Raw genomic sequence first — 25,327 nt, 5'->3', positions numbered from 1 at the left:
CGTCAGAAATTATACGTCATAATATGACTAATCTGTTTTGTCAGTACAAGCTTTAAGTTTATATTAATTTTAAATAATATTTGAGATTTTAGTATGTTTTGAATTGCTGTACTTTTCGAAAAACATAAAAACAACTAATTTAAAGTTTATAAGCTCTTAATTTTCTTTTAAATACGTATGCTTTGTTTTTAATTTAACTAAGCGGTTTTAAAAAGCTTCATTCTTTAAATTTTACAAATTCGGAGAACAAACTATAAAAGTCTTGATTTATATTTCATATTTATGAACTTTATTCCTAAAATATAAAAAATCGTAGCTAAAACAGATTTATTTATTTATCTGGCGATTTAAAGTTTGAAAGTTTTGGAAGTTTATTCTTTAAATTCTATAACAAAAGTTTATATAAGAAAACAAACTAAATAAGTTATTCTTAAAAAAAAATCTGTGTAATCTTTTTATCATTTATGTTATATTTGTGTGTAATTTGTGTTATATATTTAAAAATAGTTTGTTTTATATAATTAAAAACATTGTACTATTGGATAAGAAAATAGTTATAGTTACTTATAATTGTTTATGAACATTCAAACATTTTGAAAATAAAAGCAACTACTTATGTGATCAGGTGCCATTAAAAACAAATTTAATGTAATAACAAGTTTTTTGGCCTTTAAAAACATCAGATAAAACTAAAAACTTGTTTACGGCGAAATCACGAGCTTTTAAAATTTCTGCTAATTTTTTTTGAAGGAAAAGGTGACAGGTAGAACTTGTTTTCCAAGCAAGTATACTCAAAATACATTTAAAATGCAAAACTTTCCCAAAACATTTTAGTGTAAAACTTGAAAAATGTAAAAGTTGTTTATCACAACATTATAAACAGTATCAATTAAAAAAGCTAGTACTTTATACGGCATAAAACTTGAATTTTTTATTTAAGTATTAACACAAAAAAACATTATATTATTTCGTATTTATCCATTTGAAGTTAATTTAGGAAGTTAATTAACTAAAAGTAATTAAATGCTATCACAAGATTTTCTATTGTGATTTAGCTTAAATAAACAAATCAAAGTATTAATTCACATGGAAAAAAAAAAAAAACATAAGGTATAAACTCGAAAGTCTAGGTTTTTAGACTTTTTTTTCTGTTAATAGAACGTAAATGTTAATTCATTAGTATAAACTATTAAAGTAAAAAATATATTTACAACATATTTTTAGTAAAATTAGATGAAATAGTTAAATTGTTCTTTTGTGTCTATCATAAAACCTGAAATATAAACTTAAGAAACTGAAACTGTTACTTATAAGTTTTTTTAAATTTATGATTTCGTTGCACTACGTTTTATTCGAGAACCGTTTTAAAATTTAGCTTGTTACAAAAAAATTATTAAAAAATTCTAGTAATAAAATAAAAAAATATTTATAAACAAGAAGAAAAAATATCTTTATAGCATAAACAAATTTAAATAAAAGAAGAGGAGTTAAAATTAAACTTTTTTAAAATTCGTAGATATTTATTTTTGTAAGTTTTAAGAAACTACTTTTAAACAACAATTAAACTTAAAAAAATTTTTTTTATAGTATTACTGTTAGATAGATACTTAACTATTATTTATACTAAATAGAAATATACACATATTTTACTTTAAACATAGCATTTTAAACTAATAACTGAAATATGATCTTCAAATAAAACTATTTATATAATGTATAGTCAGAATTAAAATATTGTATGAAACTTTTACTAATATGTGGCATAAATACTTTTGTTTGCAAAACAAAAACTGTTTACATTTTAGTAGTAAACACTTATCTTAAATAAAAACAACCTTTTGTAAAAAACAACACTACTCGTAAGTTGCTGGTAACAAAAAAGTTTTTTTAAACTTTCTTAAATTCAGAAGTGTAGGTATAGGAGCTTAGAAAAAACGTAATACATATTATAAGTTTTTGTTTTAATCTTTTATGACTTTTGTAAACTTTTATTTTAACTTTAGTAAAAAATAAATAGACTAAAAAAACTTGAGCAAATTGACAAAAAAGCTTTAAAAAACAAAAGTACTAAATATTAGGATAAATATTTTTTTTTTTTTTCTAAATATAGACCAATTTAATATCCTTTTTATTTTCGTACATGAAACAATACTTTTGTATTTAGTAAGCTTAGATCTATCGTTTTATGTACTTAACAAATAATTAGTTGATTTTAACGAGTCGATATTTTAAACCTTAAATCAAAATTTTGGCAAATTAGTGTAAACGCTTTAATTTTTGTTATCAATAAGAGAAATATTAATTTTATAAAGTTGTTTCAACTTTAATTAATTAAATGTTTGTTTTTTGATATAGACTATTTGTATACTTTTGGTTCGTTATAGACTTAAAACTTTTTATTATTTTACTAATAAATGTGTTTTAAACAGTTTAAAACTCTTAATTATTTCCTTTGCTTTTGCTTATAAATTTGAATATTTCTTATGTTTTAATATTGTTTCCTGATATTTTGAAATAGTCTTATTTCAAATTCAGACATTTAATAAGTTTAACCGCTGAATTGTCAAACTGCAATTCTGTAATGATAAAAAAAGTGTTATAATGAAAAGCTATGGAAAAATTAATTAAAATAGATAAACTTATGAAAAATATATAAAGAAAAACATTTTGTATCAAAAGTTATGTTTATGAAGTGTTGTGTATTGCGATATTTTCGAATCAAAGTTTAAAACCAAATAAAGTTAATTTGTTATTTTTTGGTATCATTTTGCTTAAAAAAGTGCTAAAATCTTGAGTAAACTAATGATTTCATATCTAACTAAAGCAGATTTAACAAAAAAATTTTATAGAAAAAATATTTATTACAAGTTCAGACAGTTACTTAGTTTCACCGCTAATTGATTATTTTACACTTTTTAATACAAATCTTTAACTAAATTGATATTTTATTAAATTAGTTTTAACCACATGTTTAATTTTAGAATCTAGACAAAACTTAAAGTTTTTTGACTTTATTTAAGTATTCATGTAATTATTAAAAAGAGCTAAACAAAAAAACAACAATAAAATAGAAATTGTTAGAAATTATATTTTAATAATTTTGTAACATTAATGGTATAGAGAAGTATTTATAAGTTTTTAAATGTTGTTTAGATTTTGAATTGTCAACAAACAACATCAACAATTCTCAATTATATAAAAACGTAATGTGTTTTTTCACCAAAGAAAAAAGTTTTAGACATGAAATATAAACACTCAATAAACAATATTGTAATCTGTACTTGTTGTAACTCTTAACTATAACTTTTATGCCTACTTGAGTAAATAAAATCACTTTAAGGAATAACAAAAAATTATTTAGATATATGCTATATAGTTTAGTATATACTATATACTTCGTTTTATTTAATTTTTCACGCCCTTCTGAAATTCGCACAATACTAAAGTAAATCTATCCACTTGCTGTGCTAGAAATCACCTCGTTGTTAAGAATGAGAGCAAAACAAATAGTTTGAGATTTTTTTCATACTTATGAAGTTCTCTCAATTGAAGGTTACATTTTCAACATCTTGTAAACAAATATATTAAATAATATTCACATATCTCAACTCTTTTGACCCTTATTTGACTCTTTTGACTCTCAGGATCACATTTAAAAAAAATCTTTTGAATACATTTATGTCTAATTTAAGTTATGTGATGTTTAGTTGTAAGTTAAAAAAAAAACTGTGAAACACACTTATAAGTTTTAAAGTTTGAATTATGATAAAAAAAGAAAGTTTTTTGAATTTTAATTTAGTCCGATTAAAATGTTATTTGTGTTATCCATATTTACTATTAGTTTTTAATTTCAAAATAATAAATTACTTATTTAAAAGTTTTTTAATTACTTTGTCAAATCACTAAACCTTAACATATAATGAATAATTTTGCTCATTAAGTATTGTTCTTGAATTTCTTTGAACTTTTAAATTGTAAAAAAATAGTTTTTAATTTTTTTTATTTTAATTAATGAAAACTAAGATGATGTAACAAGTCTAACAGGTTTCTTGAATGAAATAGAATGTAATTAAATTTCAGTTTTAAGTATTAGAAAACTCAAAAAGCAACTTAATATTAATTTAAAATTTCTTATACTAGTTATGTAGTAAAAGGTTTTTTTGTGACTATATTAAAGATTATTTAAAATATTAACTGTTACTCTTACTATTTATTTAAAAACTATTATATGTCTCTAAAATGTCCTGTAGTTTAAATATAATTCAAGTTGTTTTGTTCAGTAACTATGATGTCACACCAAAAGACAAAAATATTCAAAATTTGTCAATTATACTTCATCCTGAAAAGAGGACAATTCAAAGTTGGTAATCAATCAACATTTTAGAGACTTATTGATTTTGATAGTTTCTCATTTTATACAAAACCTTTTAATAGTCTTGATTACATATATGACAACTTATTTAAAAAATTATGCAAGAAGCTCCAATAACTTTACAAAGTTTTAATGTTGTTGTATGTATTGTTTTATAATTTTATCCACAAGTTCATTTGTTTGTACATTTTCCATATGATGCTTTATCACTAATACTACACATTAAAATTTTTCAAATGATATTTTTCTATTGTCATCATATAAATAAAGTAATCTCAAATAAATTTTCACTTTTAGTTATGTGTCCACCTGTCAATACCAAAGTAGTTAACATGTTCAAATTGTGACAAATTTAACTCTCTGATCTGTTGTATTTATTTGACCACTTTAGAATTTAATAAAACTTGCTAAACTTATGATCTGATCAACTCAGACACAATTTTAAACTAGGGTTTAATGATTTGTTGATTTTATTTAGTTTGGAACTTAAAAAGTTTTAATTTAACTCTTAAGGCCATAGGGGGGTCCACTTTGTTTTTTACAACTTGATCTTATTTTGTAGAATTTAATCTGAGCTATCAGACACTTTTAACCGCTTAAAAAAACTCAAAGTAACTTTTGAGATATAAGCGATCAAAGAAAGGGCGTTCAATAGGTTCCTAATGGAAGGCGAAAACTAAAAATGCGAAAAAAGACTATTTCACTAAAAATCTATCTCCTCCTTCATTTTTTGAGTAATCTTTCTCAAATTTTTACAGAATGTGTATCATTAAACTATAAAGAGATCTATTGTAGGAATTTTTTTAATTTTGAGTAAAAAAAAAAATTATTGTCAAAAAACTACCCTTTTTTTTAGTTTTTTGTGAATAAAATTTTTATTTTTCAAAATTTCAAAAATTCCAATATTCAGATTCTTCAAAATATTAAAAGGAACATTTCCTGAAAATTTGAAGTCTCTAGGTCAAAAAATGAAGGAGAAGATAGGTTTTTAGTGAATTTTTAAATTTCCGAGAAAATTGACCTCGAAAAATTTGCAATCCATACGTTTGTATCGGAAACTTTTTACAAAAAATAAAATATCTCAAAAGTTAAATTATATTTTTGAATTCTATAAAAACAGGCTTGTAGTTTGTATTTAAAGCTTTCATATAAAATCCAAAGTTATTTTTTGTAAAAAAAAAAGTCGGACCCCCCCTATGGCCTTAAATTAAGCTCTTTCAGTACTTGAAGCTTTAAAAGGGGTTACAACACTTTTAGGTTCCTCAAGCCACTTTGTCTGGTTCAAAGTTTTAGGTGGTGTAGTATAAACTCAGTTTGTTTCAGACTTAAACTTCTTTTTTGTGGTTTAACTTAAGGCTAGTTGTGGTTTAAAGCTAACTCTCAGAATTAGAAAAAAATTGTTTTAGAATAAACTTTTATTTTTAATAAATTATTTTCAACATTTAGTACTTTGAAATTTATTTTTTTACAACGTCTCTTTCCTGTTTGGTATTTAGTCATTGCATTATTCTTATGATATTTTTATATTCTCAGCTTTTGATTTATTCTTTCAAATTATTTTTACATTATCTCTAACTAGTTTTTTTGATTCAAAGAGTGGCAGCCCTATGTTCAAGTTTCAAATGAAAGTTTTTTAATTAAATTCACATCAACCTACAATTGTAGCAAAGGTTTTCTTTATTTTGACTCATATCTTTAGATTGAATAACTTGTAATAATTTTAAATTGGACTATCTTTTTACATATTTTCTTACTTTGTGGCTGTTTCAATTAAAGTTCAATTTATTATAAGTGTATGAACAGTTTTGTTTTACTTTATAAATTCATTAAATGCACTACAAAGTATATAGCTAAAAATAAAAAGTATACCTAGTAATATTTACTTATGAATAAATGCATAAATTTACTAACTGGTAAGTTTTAGTTATAAAAAATTAAAGAATTTTAATTTGTCTTTAACTATCATCAAAATAATAGTTCTGCTTGTAAATTCTTTAATTTTGAAAGTAAAGTATTTTACTTGCTTGTGTGTAACATTTTAAATATTTTTTTAGTAAATTGATACCATGTGTGCTGTGTTCATTTTGCAATGTACTCCTTTGGGATTAAAATATATTTTATAGTTTATATTAGGTTATAGATAAGAGTAGAGGTATCAATATTTTACTTACTATTGTTTAAAAGTTGTTTTCTTTAGTTTCTGTTTGGAAGTGATACTTAAGAATGATTATTGTTTTACTTTTAAGCAATATTTTATATAAAAAACTCACAACTTATTAAACATTTTGAGTAGTTTTAAAAAAAGTATTCTCAACCTCAAAAAGTTTTCTTTCACTAATTATATGTTTGTGATTTAACTGTTTGTTACCAAGGAATAAGTTAAATATTCTTAACATGTGTGAGTAGTTTTAAAATGCCTAAAATAGTAGAATACATTAGTTATCAGTATGTTTGTTTACAAATCTTTCTAGATTTAATAAAAGTTTTTACAAGTTATAAATTCACCCTACTTATAATGAACTCAAATGCTTATGCATATTGTGTTTGCAAATTCGTAAATAAACATTGCAATTACCACGTGACAAAGAAATAAATATTTATATAAATAACACATCAAAATTTGTTGTGTTCTGACTGTTATGGTGAGTTATATTTTTAGTTTAAAAATTATAAATATTATCATTAATATTAAAATTAAGAAACTGTTTTTGGTATAAAAGGCCCAAAAACCATTAAAATAATATTTAATATATAATTAATAATAAATATATATAATAAATATAAATAATTAATAATAAATAATTAAAATAATATTAAGTAAGTTTAATTATTATGGTTTAAATGGTAGTTAGTATATATCTGTAAAACAACAATTAATTTGTAAAATTACCTTCTAATTGATTAAATTTAAGAAAATTTTGAGTTAGTTGTAGTTTTAAATTAATGATAACACTATGATCATACATATTATTACTATAATTAAATTAAATAAAATAAAAAATGGTTAGGAACAAAAAGCCACTGATGTAATGAAGTCAGACTGAGACAGTGGTTTTTATTTAAAAATGTTTTAGATGTATTAATATAGTTTTTGTCACTTTTTGCTTTTAAAGGTCTAAAGTACTTCTCATGTGCTAAAAATGTTGTGCTTGTAAAGGCACCACTAATAGACAACAAAGTGTACTGAAAAGTATCATTAATAATATTTTGTATTCTCAAATCACACTATCTTCATAATGAGTTATAGTTGATATAATTCACTAAATAATTTGTAGTTTTAGTTTTATATTTATGTTATAAATTTGACTTTTGTTTTCTGGGTATAAAAGTTCATTTACTTTGTAAAAGTAAACACTTTACTTATTTTGCATATTTTACAAATTAAATCTCAAGTTTATTTATAGCGAATAAGTTCCAAGAACTATCTCGATTTGTTTTCTAATTTACAATTTAATAAAAAAAATTATGTTTTAATCAAACAAACCTAACTAATACGTAAAGTCTGAATCAAATATTTTCTTAAAGTTTTAAGTAGGAAGTAAGTGTTATAAATGTTTTAATATTAAGTTGTTGTTAAATGTTTTTTTAGTTTTATAATGTAATGATTCATTTGTTTTGGCAGTTTTGTTTAAACACAATAAAGTCTATGCTTTGTGTCAAATTTTTAAAATAGTTCTTTCAATTTAAATTTTTAATCTTTGCGTAATTGTTAATATAACACCTTTTGTTATATTATTTATGAATAGCTTAAATCTTATGAGTACTAGTTTTTACCATCATATAAGAAATATACATTTTATTTTATTTATAAGTTTTCATACAAAAACACTTTCATATGCATAATAGCACCTATGTATTAATGTTAGTACCTACATATAAGTGTTATAAGTGTTTCTTTTGTGTTATTTTAAAAGTAAAATAAAGTTATAATGACAGTTATGTTTCATTTTAATATAAGGAACTGGACTTAATTAGACATTAGACAACTATAATATTTGTGTATACATAATTAATTTCTATAAATTTTGTCAATGAGTGCTATTATTATGTAAATAATATTCTTAAGGCATAAATATTATGCTATAATTTTATTTAGTGAAATTTAATTTTATAGCTTGTTTAGGTAATAAGATTTAGTTATAAACTAGTTCGGTATAAGTTACATCAATTTTTGAAATATTAGTCTATTTTAGAATAATTTTCAAACTAATTTAAACTAAAATGTAGTTTATAAATTTAGAATAGTTTTGTTTGTTATATAAATTATATTATTAGTATATTAACATTGGTTCTGATATAAGTATAAAAAAAAATATATGTAATTTAAATATTTAAAATAAGATTTTTTGTGTATGTGTCAACTAGTGATTCTCTTAACAAGTATAAGTTTATCAATTAACCAACAAACCACAGTGTAGAGCCAATTTCTTAAGTAAGCTCAACAATAATACAATTTGAAGAGAATAAACTGAGTTATTCAAAGTCATTCAGAGCAAAATGAAATTTCATTGCATCAGCTATTATTAAGCACAAAGATGAGATTAAGTGACAAATGATTTAATTAGCTAATGTTTCAGTGAACAAAAGAACTTTCTCTTTATTATATTGAGTTTATGCTTTGTTGCATCATAAAACAGCTTTTAAGAAAATTGTTGTCATTTTAAGTTTGACATTTTAGTTTTTGATAGTCGAAAATTTTGATTGTGTAGATTAGGGATATTTTACTAAGCATATAAAAGTACGTTATAAACACAAGATTTTCTATAAAGATTTCTGATTAATGTACAAAAGTTTTTATACTAGTAAATATGATTATAAATTAAAATTTTTAGCTAGTCAAATAAATTTTAATTAAGTATTTACAAAAAAGCAAAGATGTCTTCTCCAAGAGTTGGAAAAACTAGACAGAATAAAGATATATGCAAATTGTGAGTTTAGTTCTAATAAAATAAAACAAAGTGTTATATGCAAGTTGTGACTTTATTTTAAATATTAGTAATCCATAATGCAAATTATAACAACTTAAACTCTTACTAGTTTTATAAATATGTAATTATAATAAAATCATTATACCAATCTAAATTGTAAATTTATTTTGGAACTATGTTATTTAATGTTAAAAAAGATTTATATTCAAATAGTAAATTTTTCAAATGGAAAAGTAAATAATAAAATTTATATATATTTTAAGCTTTTGTTTTACTACAAAAAGTATGATCAATATTAAAACTAGGATAAATTTGAACTAGTTTAGAACCATAAAATAGTCAAAATTGAAACAAACATTTGATAAAAAATCAATCATCAATTTTGTATGAATTTAAGCTATGAGTTTATTTTAAAATTAATCATTAAAATAGAGATGTATGTATTCATCAATTTATTTTTAAATTGAATAATCAATAATCAAATAAAACTGCAAGAACTGAAATAAAATGTAATTTAGTTATATATTAAAATAGCCTGTTTTATTTGATGAATAAATAAAGAGCTTTAAAAAAATTGCAATAAGATTTTAGTCATTTATTGCATACTGTTCCAAAATTTTTTTTGATTTAAATTTTAGCAAAGTCTAACAGCAAATTATAAATTTGAAAAAATAAATAAAATTTACTCATTTTTAATGTTAAAGTTTTTAGTATAAAACATATACTTAGTTGAGCTGTAAGGATTAAATATGCTATATAACATTAAATTTTAGATAAATAAATATTATAATTTTCTTAACCCTTAATCTTTTTATATTGATAATAATTTCAATTCTATTTACAAAAGAGTCTAGCTGTAGAAAGCATATTTCAAAAAAAAATTTAATATAGTTTGAATGTCACAACAAGTACAATATGATAATTTATGACAAAATGGTTCTTCATGACTCATAAATAACTAAATTGTTTTAATTAATATTTTTACAGATCTCAGCATTATGAGGTGACTTACAAAAGTTTAAGTGAATTTGTTGTTAAGTTTGAAGGACCAAAAGATTGTGAGTTTTAATTAAATTTAATATTTAATGAAATTTTTGTAACCTATGTTAAAATTGAATTTGAGCCATAAATTAAGGAGGGCTTAAATAACTTTTTTTACAGCTTGATTTTAGTTTTCAGGGCTTTAACTAAAATATATTTTGCTATTTACAAGGGTTAAAGTCGGAGTGTGCAATAGGATCCTTATTGGAGGAAAAACTACAATATAAATAAATGTACAATAGTAAAAAGCAAACATCACTAAAAGTCTATCTCCTCCTAAATATCTTGATAATAATACTTCAAATTTTCAGGATATGTTTATTGCAGTATTTAAAAGAATCTTTGATTTTTTTGGTCGTGAAATTTTTATTTTCTTATTCTAAATATTGCAACAAACATTTTCTAAACGTTTAAAGTATGTGTCAAAAAATGTAGTAAGAAATTTTTACTTATTTTTATTTGTTAAATGTTTTAGTTTTCTCCTACCATAAGGAACCTATTTTACTCTCCGACTTTAACCAGCTATATCTTAAATATTATTTTAGATATTTAAAGCCTGTAAAAAGCAACTTATAGCTTAGTTAAACTCTACAAAATAATAAAAAGATATAAAATAATGTTTAAACCTCCCATCTGGCCTTAATACAGAGTAACATCATTAGTTTTAGTTTATAAAATACTTCAAATTTTTTAATTATGTAAATTTCCTAAAAAGATATTTCGTTTGTTGGAATTGCTTTTCATGATTTACATATACATTTAAAAATAAAATTTAAGTTGAAGTCTTGACAATCACTAGTATATATAAACTAACCTACAATATTAAATTTGAAAAAGCATATAAACGAAACAAATACTTTTATTTGAATAATATTCTACAGTAATGTTTTTTAAAAATAAAATAAGGAGAACGTAAAAACAAATTTTATTATATTACTTCAAGAATATATTCAAAACAAAACAAAGACACAGCACATAAAGTTTGATAAAAATTTGCTTAAATAAAGTTTACAAGTAAATTTCAAATGAGTTTGAAAACTCTAATCTATAATAAAGGAGTCTAAAATTTGATTAATAAGTAATTTTTTTTGTTGCACCATCAATCAGAGTCTATTTAAGTTTGCAAATGTTTATTTATGTTTTAAAGTATATTTTTCTAGCACCTTATGAAGGGGGAGTTTGGAATGTTCGTGTTGAATTGCCAGATAGGTATCCATTCAAATCACCATCTATTGGTTTGTTTAATAATGATAAAAATAATACAAGATGTTTATTTAAGTTACAATCTATTGGTATGTATATTATTTAAATGACTTGTGTTATTTACTTATTAAAATTACTATCACTTAATCTGTTTTTTAAAATGAGAGTTGTTTATTATTGAAGTCAAAGGAATTCACTTGGTATAATTTACAAATTGGTCCCAATTAGTAGGGCTATTAAAAGTTTTTACCTCCAAGTAAAGTTTGAAGTTTAGAATTTTTTGAAAATTAAATAAAGTTTGTGAATATTAAAAGTTGTAGAAATAGTAGGTTTTCAACATTTTCTTAGATTGAACAATTTGCATTAGTATTACTTAAGTAAATGACTTCTGTAAATTTTTGAAATTATTGGATTGGTTACAAAATGAATGAAAATTTAGACTTTCAGTTACTTAGCATTTTTGTCATTTTTGTTAGAACCTTCGGTTATGTACCTATTCAACTCATTTATTTTTATCCTTAATGTTTCAAAATCTAGTTTGAGTTTTGTTAAGCAATAAACAGTGTCTGATATCTGAGATCCAACTTGAGATAATTGCAAAAAAAGTAGACCCAATGGCAAAAGTTTATAAATGCTCTCTATTAAGGAATTTTGCTTCTAAACATAATAAGTTTTATTGGTAATAAGTTAAATTCCAGTCTCATTAAAGAACTCTATCTGTTTTTATTTTATAAATTTGTTCCTATTCCTGACTATAAATTTGGTAGATTTGAAATCTCTAATATTTTTTTTTAAATTCTGGAATTACTAAAAATTGTATTAACATTACTTAGTTAACAAGTAGTTGTTTTTTGACAATTGTGGTAAATGTTTGTCTAAAATTTATTAAGATTTACATCTGTTGTACAGCCTTAATTTAACATAAAAGTTTAAAATATTAAAAAATTTCACATACATGAAGTTGTATTAAAAATACAATTATACTTTACTTTTATATAATTTTTTGTTTTATGTTTTTGCAGGATTCATGAACAAAATATACCATCCAAATATTGATGAGGGGTAAGTTTGTTTAATTTTTTATGATAAAAATGTAAAATTTTCTACTTGTTAAACTTTTTTTTGTTTTCTTATACTGTTCGATGCAGTTATTTTAAAGGCTTTTTCATGAAGTAAAAAGAAAAATCTATGTAAAGTTGTTTAAAAGATCAATATTTCCTAATCAAATCTTTGTTCAACTTTTGTATATGTTTGGTTATTTCAGAAAAACTCAAAAATTCTGTTTATTTTTTAGGCATTTCAATGATTGTACTATTTTAAAGAAATGCACTAAAAATAGAAGCAAAATTTCTAGTCAATAATTGTTTGTTTTATGATTTATTTGCTTTGTAATTTTGGTATTTATACAACAAAAAGGCAAACAACTTTTTATTTGGATTTCAATTTAATGTGGACTATTAATTTGCAAAAAGAAAATTATAATTATTATCATTTAGTATCACTAACATATAGACTATCAAATTAAAACAGAATAAGTAACTTTGTATACAGTTTATAATGTTACATATAGTTTTCTTGTATCATATTTTAAATTTAGTTGCATCACGTTATGAAATTTCAACATAAATTAGAATTAAATGTCATCTTATTTGTAGCAACCCACATAACTACGTCAATAGATTGAATGAAAAACTCAGGTCATGTAAAAAAAGTCTATGGTTTAATAACTATTTAAGTTTTATTGAATCAACAGAGTTTGAAAAAAGTTGTTTTTACTTATAGAAAAATTTCAGTTGTGTATTAAAGGTATATAAAAAAACTAGAAATGTGGAAACTGTATATGGTTTAACTGGCTATTTAAAAAGCATTGAAATCTTAAATTTTATTGATATATTGGTAATTGTGTTTGAATTTTTTTTTCCTTTAGTTTCCATTGCTATGGCAATATTTAAGTCATGTAGAAAAAGTCTATCAATAAATAAAGTAAGAAACCCAGGTCATGTAGATGTTGTCTATGGTTTAATTAGCTATTTAATATAGCGTATAATTTTGTGGTAACACTATACACTTTTGGTTATACTTGTAAGTACTTGTGTTTTAGTATGTTTTTATATTGAGAAATAGGAAACCCTAGATTGATTTATTTGATTTTTCATATAATTTTAAATTGGTATAGCGCTGGTTGGAAGAAATTTATCAGATTTAATGGAAAACTTCAAAAAAGTTTTATATGTATATATTTTATTCTTGTTTCAGCAATATACGATATAGTCTATTGACAAACATTGTATAATAAACATGTGTGAAATTCTAGCTAAATATTAGCTTTTGAGATATGTATGTAACGTTTTACAACATAATTTTAGTTGAATATCAGTTTATTAAAAAATTTATTGTACAATATTTTTTGATAGCATTTTTTGTTTTTATATCTGATGGAAAGCAGTGAATATTGAAACGTTTATAAAAAAACGTTCGAATATTTATACATTGATAAAATTACAATATGATTATGTTTTTATGTTGAAGATTGTTTTTTGACAATTTTGTTACAAAGGTGTTTTAAATGATTTATAAGCCTTGACATATTGAAATTAATTAAAATGTGTTGAATTATAAAACTTAAAAGTTTCTGTAAGAATGTTTATTGTAATATTTTTTTAATAAAATATAATAAAGTATTATATAATTTGCTATACACCTTCATACGAATTAAAATAAAAAATACATTTAGTATAGGCAAGTGTACATGTGTTTTTTCAAATATACTTTTTAATATTTTAGAATATTTTTGTTTCTTTTCAAACAATTGTGAAAAAAACTTTTACTAAGAGTTTTATTATTTATTTTTACCCTTAAGTTAGCTTTAATATATTTTATTTAAATAACAATATCATTATCATTAGTGTTATTACATTTTAAGTAGTTTTATTCAAATATTAAGTAGTTTTCGCTATCACATGCTTTAATTTCTCCTCATTATATTATTATGATGTTAATTACGTTTATATAAATACAAAGTATTAACACACGAGACTTATTCAAATATTATCACGTTTTAAATACTTTCTTGTTTTGAACACGAACAAAGTGTTTCATGTTTTCACATATTTAGTGAACTTTGATAAGTCTGTATATATTTAATTATAAATATTCATATATGGTATTGTAAATTTGTCACTTTTCTAAACTTTTCAAACATTTAAAAATTGAGTTTAGGTTATGAAAATTGATTGCGGTTAACAAACTACAATCATTTAATAAATACACTAAACGAAAAATAATTATGTACTTGACTACATAGGAAGTTATAACGCACACAGTAAGATATCAGTTTAATCTTGTATTTATACTCTTCTTTAGAAAATCGTTTTGTCTATGATAAAATTTTTTGTTACACTGTTGAAGAAAATAAAATTCTGCTTATGTTTCTTAACAAATTAAACTAGTTGTTTTACCTAGACAAAATAGTCTTGTGTTTACAATTTTATTTTAAGTTTTTAAAATTCTTATAAAACTTCTTTTAATTTTTAAATGTTTTTATTTTTTGAATGTTTTATAAAATTTAATTGTTTAAAGCTGGAAAGAAAAAAGATTCCTATAATTTTTGATGTCGTTTTAACTTGGTAATTTTTGTTGTTGTAGTTGTTGATTTTGATTCTTAAATCCACATTTGTTTTAAGTTATAGACTGAAAACATTTGTTACAATTATTTTAAACTTTTGTAAAATCTTAGTAACTTATTTTTTAAAAGTGACTAACTGACAATAATAGTTTATATTTATAAGAACTATATACTTAAAACTAAAATTTATAATATTTAATGAAATAAAATTTGCAGACTTATTAATTCACGAATTTTTTCATAAAACAATGTCTTACTCAGTTAATCAATGAGATCAATGAGATATATTTTATTTCCCTAAAATATATAAGTACATAGTTCAAATATAAATAAATAAATAATATTTTCTTTTTAATTAAACCGATTGTAAGTTTAAATAAAAAACTATAAATTGTAAAATATGCTGTTAAGCTTTATTTTTTCAAGGTCAAAATAAAATAAGTTTACAAAGAATAAATTATCCTTGAAATACCACTCAAATTTTAAAGCAACTAGTTATTTATCACAACTTAATTTTTAGGTGTTTTAATTTTATAAAAAGTGCAAAATTATTTACTGTATAAACAATTAATTTTTCACGTTTTATTGAAGTACGTAATTTAAGCGTATAAAGTGATGTATGTAAATAGTTTGACTCAAGTTATTAAAATGTGGCATTAAAAAATATTAGAACTTATTATTTTACGTTAAAAAATTAATTTGCATATATTTTGTCTGCTTAGTAACCTTGGGTGTAGTTTTTCTTACGTTTTAAAACTCATTAAATAAACTTGTACACAGTTTTTTTTTAAGTAAATTGCATCAGTAAATTTTTACTCAAACTATTATTATTTTAATGTAAAATTAAATTCAAACTTATCACGATGTATAATTTACAATATTTTTGCATAATTTAATTTATTGTTTTGTGACTATTTTTAGCTTACATTTATAACTTCAATCCAAAGTGCATAAACATTTTATTTGTTCTAAAGTTTAACTTGTTTATTTATGTTTGCATATTCTTTAAACGTGAAATAATTCAACTTTTTACGTTTTATTCAACCTTTAAAACGCGTGAAGGAATGACAGAAATTAATTTTAACGTTTTAAGTAGTTTAAAAGAATTAAATATCAAATTAAACGTGTTATTTTGGCTCATAATCCAATATATTATATATTTTTGTATCAAATATTTATCAATGAAGTTTTGCTTAACGCCTTAAAAAGTTATGAAACTGAAATCGATAAATTTTGAAATATATATCATTTTGTTCTGTTTTAAATGTCCAAGTTTAAAAATAACTCATGATAAATATTAGTTTGTACAAGAATCTTTGATTTATAAGTACTAAAAATGTTATTTAAGTGCATTTTTAACATGTTTACTTTATAATATAAACAAAATAAGTAAATTAAATTATAAAAAGCTTATATTTTATAGTACTTTTAATTTCAATACTTGAGTTTAAAAAAAGATCTGCTTTAACAAAAGTAAATTATATATACATAAAAAAATAACAATGTGTGAGTAATTGTTACTTCTATTCAATTAAAAGTAACAGTTAGGTATGTAAAAATTTGAATATATTGTTTAATATTTATTTATAAAATATTGACTTCATTAATAAAAACACAAATATTAGATTTAAACAAAAAAATATTACACGACCGATTTGAATTAAACAGGTGTTGGCAGGGTTGCCACTTTACCTGGAATTCTGGAAAAACCTGGAATTTTAACAATTTTCACATTTTCAGTAGTAAAATTTTGATTTGACTCTAAAATCTATCATATAAGAAACATTTTTTTGTCATCATCAAACATTTTTTCTATTAAAAAACATATTTAAAGTAGCTTTACAGTATCTTTTCAATGTTTTTATACTTTTAACGCAGTTTTTACCTTAAACTTAAACTAAAAGTAGACCCAAAAATGTGTACTTTTATTCCTGGAAGAAATTTGGAAAACCTGGAAAAAAAATTTAAAAAAATAAGTGGTATCCCTGTGTTGGATATTATTACGATGTGTCACGATTAACTAGCCCTTTAAAAATTATTACCATCTGAGTTACTATGAAGTTTCGAAACTGTAAATAACAGATTAGTCCTGAAATAATAGTTTTTGTTTATGTATTTATAATATTTCTCCCTGAAAATCAGTTAAAAAAAACTAATATACAGCAGTTGATTTTTCACTTTATTATAAACTAAAGGCTACAATTATACAAAAAAATTGTATTGAAAGTAACATTTAAAAGTTATTAAGATGACAGACTAATTACTACAATTTATAAATAAAAGTAGCTTGAAATATACTAAAGCTTGACCAACTTTAGTACGTAGAAATTAAGTTAACTAATATCTAAAACTGAATTTTAGTTCTTAAGTGAAGATTTAAAAGTTTTATTTCTACTTTATTATTAGTATTTTGGTTTCTTGTTTTAAACTACTTTTATTGGTTTGGTAACTTGAAATTTGAAACAAATTATTTATAAAGTTTAAAATATGTGTTAAGTGACAATATTTTAAATAGACGAAATATTTTAACGTGATTTATAATATCAAAGTATTGGAGAGTAACTTATAAAGTTCATATCAAAACGTGTTCTATAGTGTTTATGTTATGTAAATGTATAAAATATTTTAGTCTTAAAAAAGTTTTAAAGAGAAATACCATACAGAAATCAAAACTGTTTAGATAATTGATAAAGACTATTAAAAACTTAAAATTACAAAAGATATAAAGTGAATTACATTAAATTTTGTATTCTCTTGATGTTAATCTACGAAAAATTGTAAGAACTTTTGAAATTGAAGTTAGTCAAACTCCCGAATATTTTTCTAGTTTTCAGTTTTTATCTTTAACTTTTGATTTTAGATTTCACTTTTGAATAACTTGTTGTTATTAAAAAAAAAAAAACGTTAGTTTAAAACTTGTTTAAACTGTCTTTTTAGTTAAAGTGTCAACATACTATTTACAAACTAAACAAGTGTTTGATTAACACTTAAGATTCTGGTTACAGTTATTTGTTGTACTAAGACTTTTGAATAGCTTAGACCAGGGGCGTCGCGTGGGGTGTTGCACTGCCGCAACTGCACCACCTTGAAATTTTCTAAGAAAAAAAATAAGTATCTATAACGTTATCGTTAATTTTTTGAACGAAATCTCTTTTAAAACTTCAATTTTGAAAACGACCATTTTGCCCACTTCACTGCCGCAAACTCTTAGCTGACTGCCGCAAATGAACTCAAAAAAGCAAAATTTCTTCAAGAATTACCGCAAAATCAATATCTTGCGGTAAGTAAGCTAAGTTAAAAATTCCCTAAAACAGGACTTGCTTAAGTATCATCTACAAGCTATTGTAAACATAAAATAAAAACAAAGCAAGCTACTGCAAAGGATTAAACTTGAGTTTGTGTACCCACATAATTTTTTAAATTTAACAGATCACTTTTATTAAATGATTTGTCATAAATTGCATATTTTGAAAAAAAAACATAAAAACCCTAAATCACCAAAGTCTTAAAAATTTGATTTTTTATTTTAATCTGCATACATAAACTTAACTATAACTGATTATTGTTATCATAAAGTTAATAAAATAAATAATAAAATTCAAGTTCTGAAAAAAAAAATTAAGAAGTTTATTATAAACTTCTAGTTCACTCTTACAGAAAAATATTTTAGATTTATATTAAATAAAAAGAGTATTATTGAAACAATCACATATTTAAATAAAGTAAATAGCCTTAATTTAGAAACTTTGATTACTTAGAGTAGTTTAACATTTTAGGAAAGTTTAGTCTACCTCTACTTTATATAACTTTTGGGTTAATTTTTTCATAAACAAAGCAAAAATTTTAGATAAAATTGTTGAAACATGGTTGCCTTGCCTCATAATCAGGATAACTTAGAAATGTTAAAAACTCAAGATGACCCAAGATAAATTAAAACAGACCAAATTAGAAAAATATTCAGGCTGACTAAAGCAGTTTTAATTTTTACTCTGAAAATAACAAGGTTATTTAAAATAAAAAAATAAGTGTTTTACCCCTATGGCCACATGAAAACTAACTAACCAAACTTTTACTTCTATAATGGTTACATATTTATAAATTATCTTTAAAATTCTTGAAAAGTTCAACAGCCTCACAACTAAACTTAAAAAAGTTGAGCTCCTGAGAAAAATACTGTCATCAAAATGAAAAACAAATAAATATTAAATAAAGAAAAGATACCCTTAAAAAAATATTAAATTTTAAACCTCCAACAAAAAACATTAAAATTAGAAAAAAAGTTAATAAGAATGTTAATGTTTGTAAAAAAAAAAGGTGCAAATTAGTGAGGAGTAAGGGGGGAGGGTGTAAAGGCACTTTTTTACATGTTGTTCTTATTTTAACTTTTTCAGAAAGCTAATAGTTACTCTTTAATAAACTTGAAATTTCCAATTAAACTTTTAGTTACAACCAATCAAAGCCAGAGAGTACAATGGTTTATTATACAAGGAGCAAACCAAAACAGCAAAAGATACAATTTTACTGAAAACCTATATTCTCCATCATTTTTAAAACAATTTTTAATCAAACTTTTTCATCCTAATTTTTTTAAAACTTTATACTTTTGTTGAAGAGAAGTTTTCTATTTTTAAGTATCAATATACATTTTTATATATACAAAAAAAACTTTTGTTATAACTTTTTTTTCTTGGTGTTTTAAATATCTAATTTAGCAATTTTTTTTTTGTTTTATAAAAGAAACATCTAAAGATTTTGAGGCCAACTTATAAAAAAAAGATATGATTTTAGTGATTTGATTTATTTGTTGTTTGAGTTTATATTATAAAAATAAGGATTCATTTGTACCTCTGACTGTGAATTACCATATCTCAAAAATTTTAAGAATTTTTTATATTGATAAAAGATGACTTGTAGTTAGATTAAACTGTATAAAGTAATTTCAGTAAAATAATTCTAAAGTAGATGTTAAGGGCATAAAGGGGGGGGGGGTAAAACATTTTTTTAAACACTGTTTTAGTTTGTGCCTCCCATTATGAACCTTTTGTTGCCTTTGACTTTGACCGGCTATATCTTAAAACATATACTGAATTTTTAAAATCTGTAAAAAGCATCTTGTAGCTTAGTAAAAACTACATAAAATAAGATGAAATTGTTTCATCCCCCCTATGCCCTTAAAAGCAAAGCTTATCTTCAGGTGTAGCAAAAGTTCAGTTGTTTTCAAACTTGACAGTGAAAACATATTTTTATTAAAATAATTGATATTTTTTTAAATTCTGCACCACCTAAAAAAAATACCACGCGACGCCACTGGCTTAGACTAAACGCAACTTGATTCTAAGTTATATTTATTAAAGTAAAAGTACAGTAGACTACCGCTTAAGTACGCACTTTTTTGGTACGCACCCCGCCTTAAGTACGCACTTATTTAGAAAAACAAAAAAATAGTTTACTTTTTTTTCTACTAAAAAACCAAGTTAAAGAACTAATTTTGAAAAATCTACCTTCTGGACAAATACAGCATTTAAAAGATTTAGTGTCACTGTGAGTTGCTTGATGTTGAACTAATGAACATTGTAGAGCAAATTTTAATAACTATGTTAACGAAACTAGAAAAATAAAAGTTTTAAAAATACAATTCAATCTACATTTCAACTGTGCCATTATATGTACAATTTATTTATCAAAATAAAGGATGTTATATTAGAAATTCTAAAAAATTCCAGCTTTTTTGCCTAAATTTTCAATCATCAAGTTTTTCCAGATTGTTTAATGTTTCCAGGTAGAATGGCAAACCTGCTGAGTTAGCCTGAGACTTTTACAACTTTTAAACTAGGGTGAGTAATACTGAGTAGTCTAAGTGGCCTGAGATTGTGACAGTCCTGTTATTAAATGTTAATAAACTAAATACTTATGTAGTGGTTGCAGAAAAGTGAAAAGAATAATGATATTTGAGCTGTTATGCTATAAAATAAATAAATCTAGAATGACAAAGTTAAAAAAGACCTACAAATACAACATATTTAAGTCATAGTTTAATTTAAATGTACACACATTGATGTTTTGAAAATGTTTGGTAAACACAATGTAGTTTGGTACTTTCCCTCTAACAAAACAAAATATGTGGCTAGCTGTAAGAAAGAAAACAAACAACTAAATTTCATATTATATTATGTCGTCAAAAAGTACGCACTACCCGTGCTAAGTACGCACTTTTTGGCCGGGTTCAATTTGCGTACTTAAGCGGTAGTCTACTGTAACCTAAATAAAACTAAGTGTACAGTTTTTGAAAATTGATAAGTTTTATGTTTATAAAAAAAGTAAATTTTTGAAACTGTTTGATAAGTAGTTTTGATAAATATATGATTAACCATTTAGATTAAATGTTGTTTAGATGTTTAAATGGTTTATTTTTATCACGTTCCAAAAGCATGATATATGCGTGTTTGAATAATGGTTGATACTTCTGCAATTAAATGGTTTAAGTGCTGCAATTAAATGGTATTTTTTAAGCTGTTTTGCAAAACACTGTAAAATGATGAATCATATATTTACTCATTTCGACATTTTAGTTGTGTTAAAGTTTTTGCAATCTTTTTTATTATGATATATAATTTTTTACTGTAATTTTCTATAACTTTTTGTTTTGTGGATTTTGCATTGTTGTTTTTAACCTTAAATGTATTTCATAAAAACTTTTAAAATTTAGAACGTTTTCTAATTTTATTTGTAAAGAAAATATAATTTAAAAAATTCATTTGCTTAGAAAATAAGTTTTATAAAAAAGTTAAATAAATATTAAACTTAACCTTTTTTAAGTTATTGTGGTTATTAATAACATTGAATTATTAGATGAAGTTATTTAAGTTATAACATCCTTACATATATATATATACGTTTTATCAAACAATTAAAAAAGTTTGATCAATGTGGTTACAAGCGTGAAAGAAGTATGGTTAATTAATAAACCATTTGTTTAAAAATGGTGTTAACTACAAATTTGTAGTTTTGTTTATTCTACCATCTATATTTAAAAAAATGTTAACCTTACTTTTATTGTGTTAGAAATTTCTTTGAATAATACTAACAAAGCATTATACTTAAATGTAGAGGATAAATTAAGTTTATCAATTTAATCAATACATGTTTAAGTTATAGTTTTCAAAGTAAATAAGTCAACTAATATATTACAAATATTCATTACAAATTATGCATGAATAATTCGTAACACCACAAATTATTTTCAAATATGATGTAAAATATAAATACATAAAATAGTAATTAGACATTTCATCTATACAAATAATACTAACCTGTCTAGATTACAAAGTTTTAATTTACCTAAAAAACGACATTTAGTTTATAAGTAATTAATTGTTCTTTAAAATTTTGTTTTTCTAGTTTATAATTATAATTTGTTATTATTTAAAAAAGTAGAAGACTTTATATACTAATAAAATATTTAATAAAGACGAAACTAGTTTAATTAAAAATAAATTATAAAAAGGTTAACTTAAGTAGGTGTATTTTAAATTTGAATTAGTCTACTTTATGCATTTAAATAAATTTAGTAATTTGTCAGTTTTTATACTAATCTTTTTAATATCTTCTATTTTCTGTAAAAAGAATTTGGTTTTAATGTAATAATTAATAATAAAAACCTAATTATTTTTCAAACTTTGTAATAAAAGGAAAGCTTTTGTTTTTATCCGGTAGTAATTTGGTATTAAAATTTGGAATTAGTCATAAAAACTTCCTAAATATACTTCTCCTAAGTTAAAATTAGATTTTAGTTTTGTATACTTTTTGAGTTTATAAAAGCTTTAAACAATTTAGTCTAGTTATAACTTTTTTTTTTCAATTAGCACTAAAATAGTACGTTTTAAAATTAGATTGTATTTTCTTAAACTTAAAATAATAAACAATGTTCTTAATCGTCAAGTTGTTTTTATCAAAAAAAATACTGTAAAAATAACGAAATTTTGTGATTTCCTAATAAATTAGAGATTTTACTAATGCCACCATAAATATGCCATTGTGATTAATTTTTTTAGTAGTCAAGCTTTATAACTCTTACCTTACTTGATAATTTCAACTATTATATCTCCATATTTCAACAGCTTGCAGTCACTAAAACCACAAAAAATTAATCATCTAACAGTTTTAAATATGAAGCAATACTTTGGTTCGTAAGTAATTACCTAAAAGTTCAGTTTAAATTTAACCAATTAATAAGATTACATCTTTTTTATTCAAACGCTTTTGAATGTGACTGTTCCAATTAGTTTATAATAAGTTGTGGCCAATAAAGTGCACACTTATTTAACATGTCAAATGTTCTTTATTACTAAATTTAAAATTTAGTGAACATAAAGTCTATAAATCTGTGGTGTCAAAAATACTTATCGGTTCACAATTATAACTTGAAATGTGTAATAAACAATATTTACTTAATTTTAAACTCTTTTAGCTCATATTTTTGAACTTAGTTTAAAAATATTTAAAAAGTTTTGTTAATTTCTAAAAGTTTTCGATAATACTATTTTCGAAATAGTACAATTTTACTTCAAACAATAAGTTTACAGCGGTTGTAACTAAATATTTTCAGTTCAAAAACAACTAGAATAAATAGGTAATACAGGTATTTCTAGATTTTTAAGAAATTTCAAACTTGTTTGACCTTAATAAGGTTTTCTTAACTTCATAAATGTTGAACAAAAATAGCATTTTTATTATTTAAAAAAAAAAAAAAAAATTATACTAGAATATTTTTTTTTACATTTATTCTAAACTAAAACCGCAGTCTGAAACTTAAGTTTTTTCTACAATTTTAAGTGTTATTTTTGTTCACAAAAGCCAAAGTGTTTTATTTTTGTGAAATGTTATGTTAAATATCAAAATACTGGTATTTTTTTACTGACGATGTACGTAAATAGAAGATCTTGTTTGACACAAAAAAAAACATTTGTATAGAATATAGATAGTAAATATTAAAAACTTAAACTTTAAATTCTTGAAACTTTTTGTTTATTATAATTATGTTATCTAAAATATAATTAAAAGTTTTCGAACTTTAAGGTAAAAGTTTATACACAGCATTAATCTATAACAACGTAAATATATATATTATAAATTAGTTTCTAATGTCATTTGATACATTTTATAGTATTCTGTAAATATTTATTTGAAAGTCAGTTTATGAAGATTACAGAGTTTTTATTTTTTTACTTTAATTTATGCATATTTTTGCTTTGTTCAAGTAAGTTTTATATGAGTATTAGACATTTTTTACAAGTTTTAGACACAGCACTATGATAAATTACACAAAATAACTTGTAATACAGCAAAGTAATAAATTATTTACAAGCTTTCGCACTTTTTAGGTTTATAATTAGTTGTTAAAAATATTTTCTTGAAATTGTCGTTACTCATTAACAAAGTAATAAGTTTTTAAATATTTTTAGGTTAGTATCCTATAATTAATAAAATGTTAATGAGTTGACTAACTTTTTTTTTTTGTTATACTTGAAATTTTACTTGTTCATTAAGTTGAGTTTTTGACTTAATTTTGAACTCTTTACATTATAAAAACTTTACTTAAAGTTATCTTTTAATCAAATTTCATGAAGTTAAAACCTTGAACTCAAATAGCCTTTTCAGCTATTTCCAAAACAAAAAAAAGTTATTTTTTCATATTTTATCAATTTTATGTGAGGTTAAACCGAAACAAAGTTTAATTAGATTTTACTTTTTAGGCTATTAACTTTTTCATTTTTCTACTTTTAATAGCTTTTTATTTCTCCCCTAGTTACAACGCAACTAGTTTTTAAAATTAATTTAACCTTTTAAAATCAATTTTCCCCACAAATTTAATAAATTTTTTCTCAAATGACGTGTTTTTATAATCTAAAAAATTATTTTTTTGTTATAAAACAGGTGGTTTTATTGTCATCTACGTAAATACAAAATAAAAATTAATTTTATTTTTAAACATTTTTTACAGTTCTATAAATTAAAGTGTAATCTATTATTGAAATTTTAGTAAAAGCTCTTCAATATGTTAAGTTATAATTTTATTTAATTTAGTTGTTTTACATTATGTTAAAATATAATATTACTTAAATCACATAAACATTAACTGATGACCCATAATATTACTTC

At 22.4% G+C, this 25,327-nt stretch overlaps 1 protein-coding gene across 1 annotated transcript in view; it reads left to right on the top strand.

Annotated features, from left to right (window-relative positions):
• Positions 1-9,202: 9,202 nt before the first annotated feature.
• The window catches only part of LOC145837208 (ubiquitin-conjugating enzyme E2 H-like), a 29,057-nt gene continuing 12,932 nt past the window's right edge, over positions 9,203-25,327 (top strand). Inside the window, exons 1-4 of the mRNA XM_082944982.1 lie at positions 9,203-9,300; positions 10,288-10,358; positions 11,502-11,576; positions 12,567-12,606. Coding sequence (XP_082801108.1) covers positions 9,248-9,300; positions 10,288-10,358; positions 11,502-11,576; positions 12,567-12,606 — 239 coding nt within the window. The 5' untranslated portion in view covers positions 9,203-9,247. The remainder of the gene's footprint in view (positions 9,301-10,287; positions 10,359-11,501; positions 11,577-12,566; positions 12,607-25,327) is intronic.

Source organism: Thalia democratica, chromosome 5 (genome assembly GCF_965202585.1).
Source record: "Thalia democratica chromosome 5, ktThaDemo2.hap1.1, whole genome shotgun sequence".
Lineage (NCBI taxonomy): Eukaryota > Metazoa > Chordata > Thaliacea > Salpida > Salpidae > Thalia > Thalia democratica.
The sequence above is the reverse complement of the archived record's forward strand: the minus strand, read 5'-3'. Positions and strand labels throughout refer to the sequence as shown.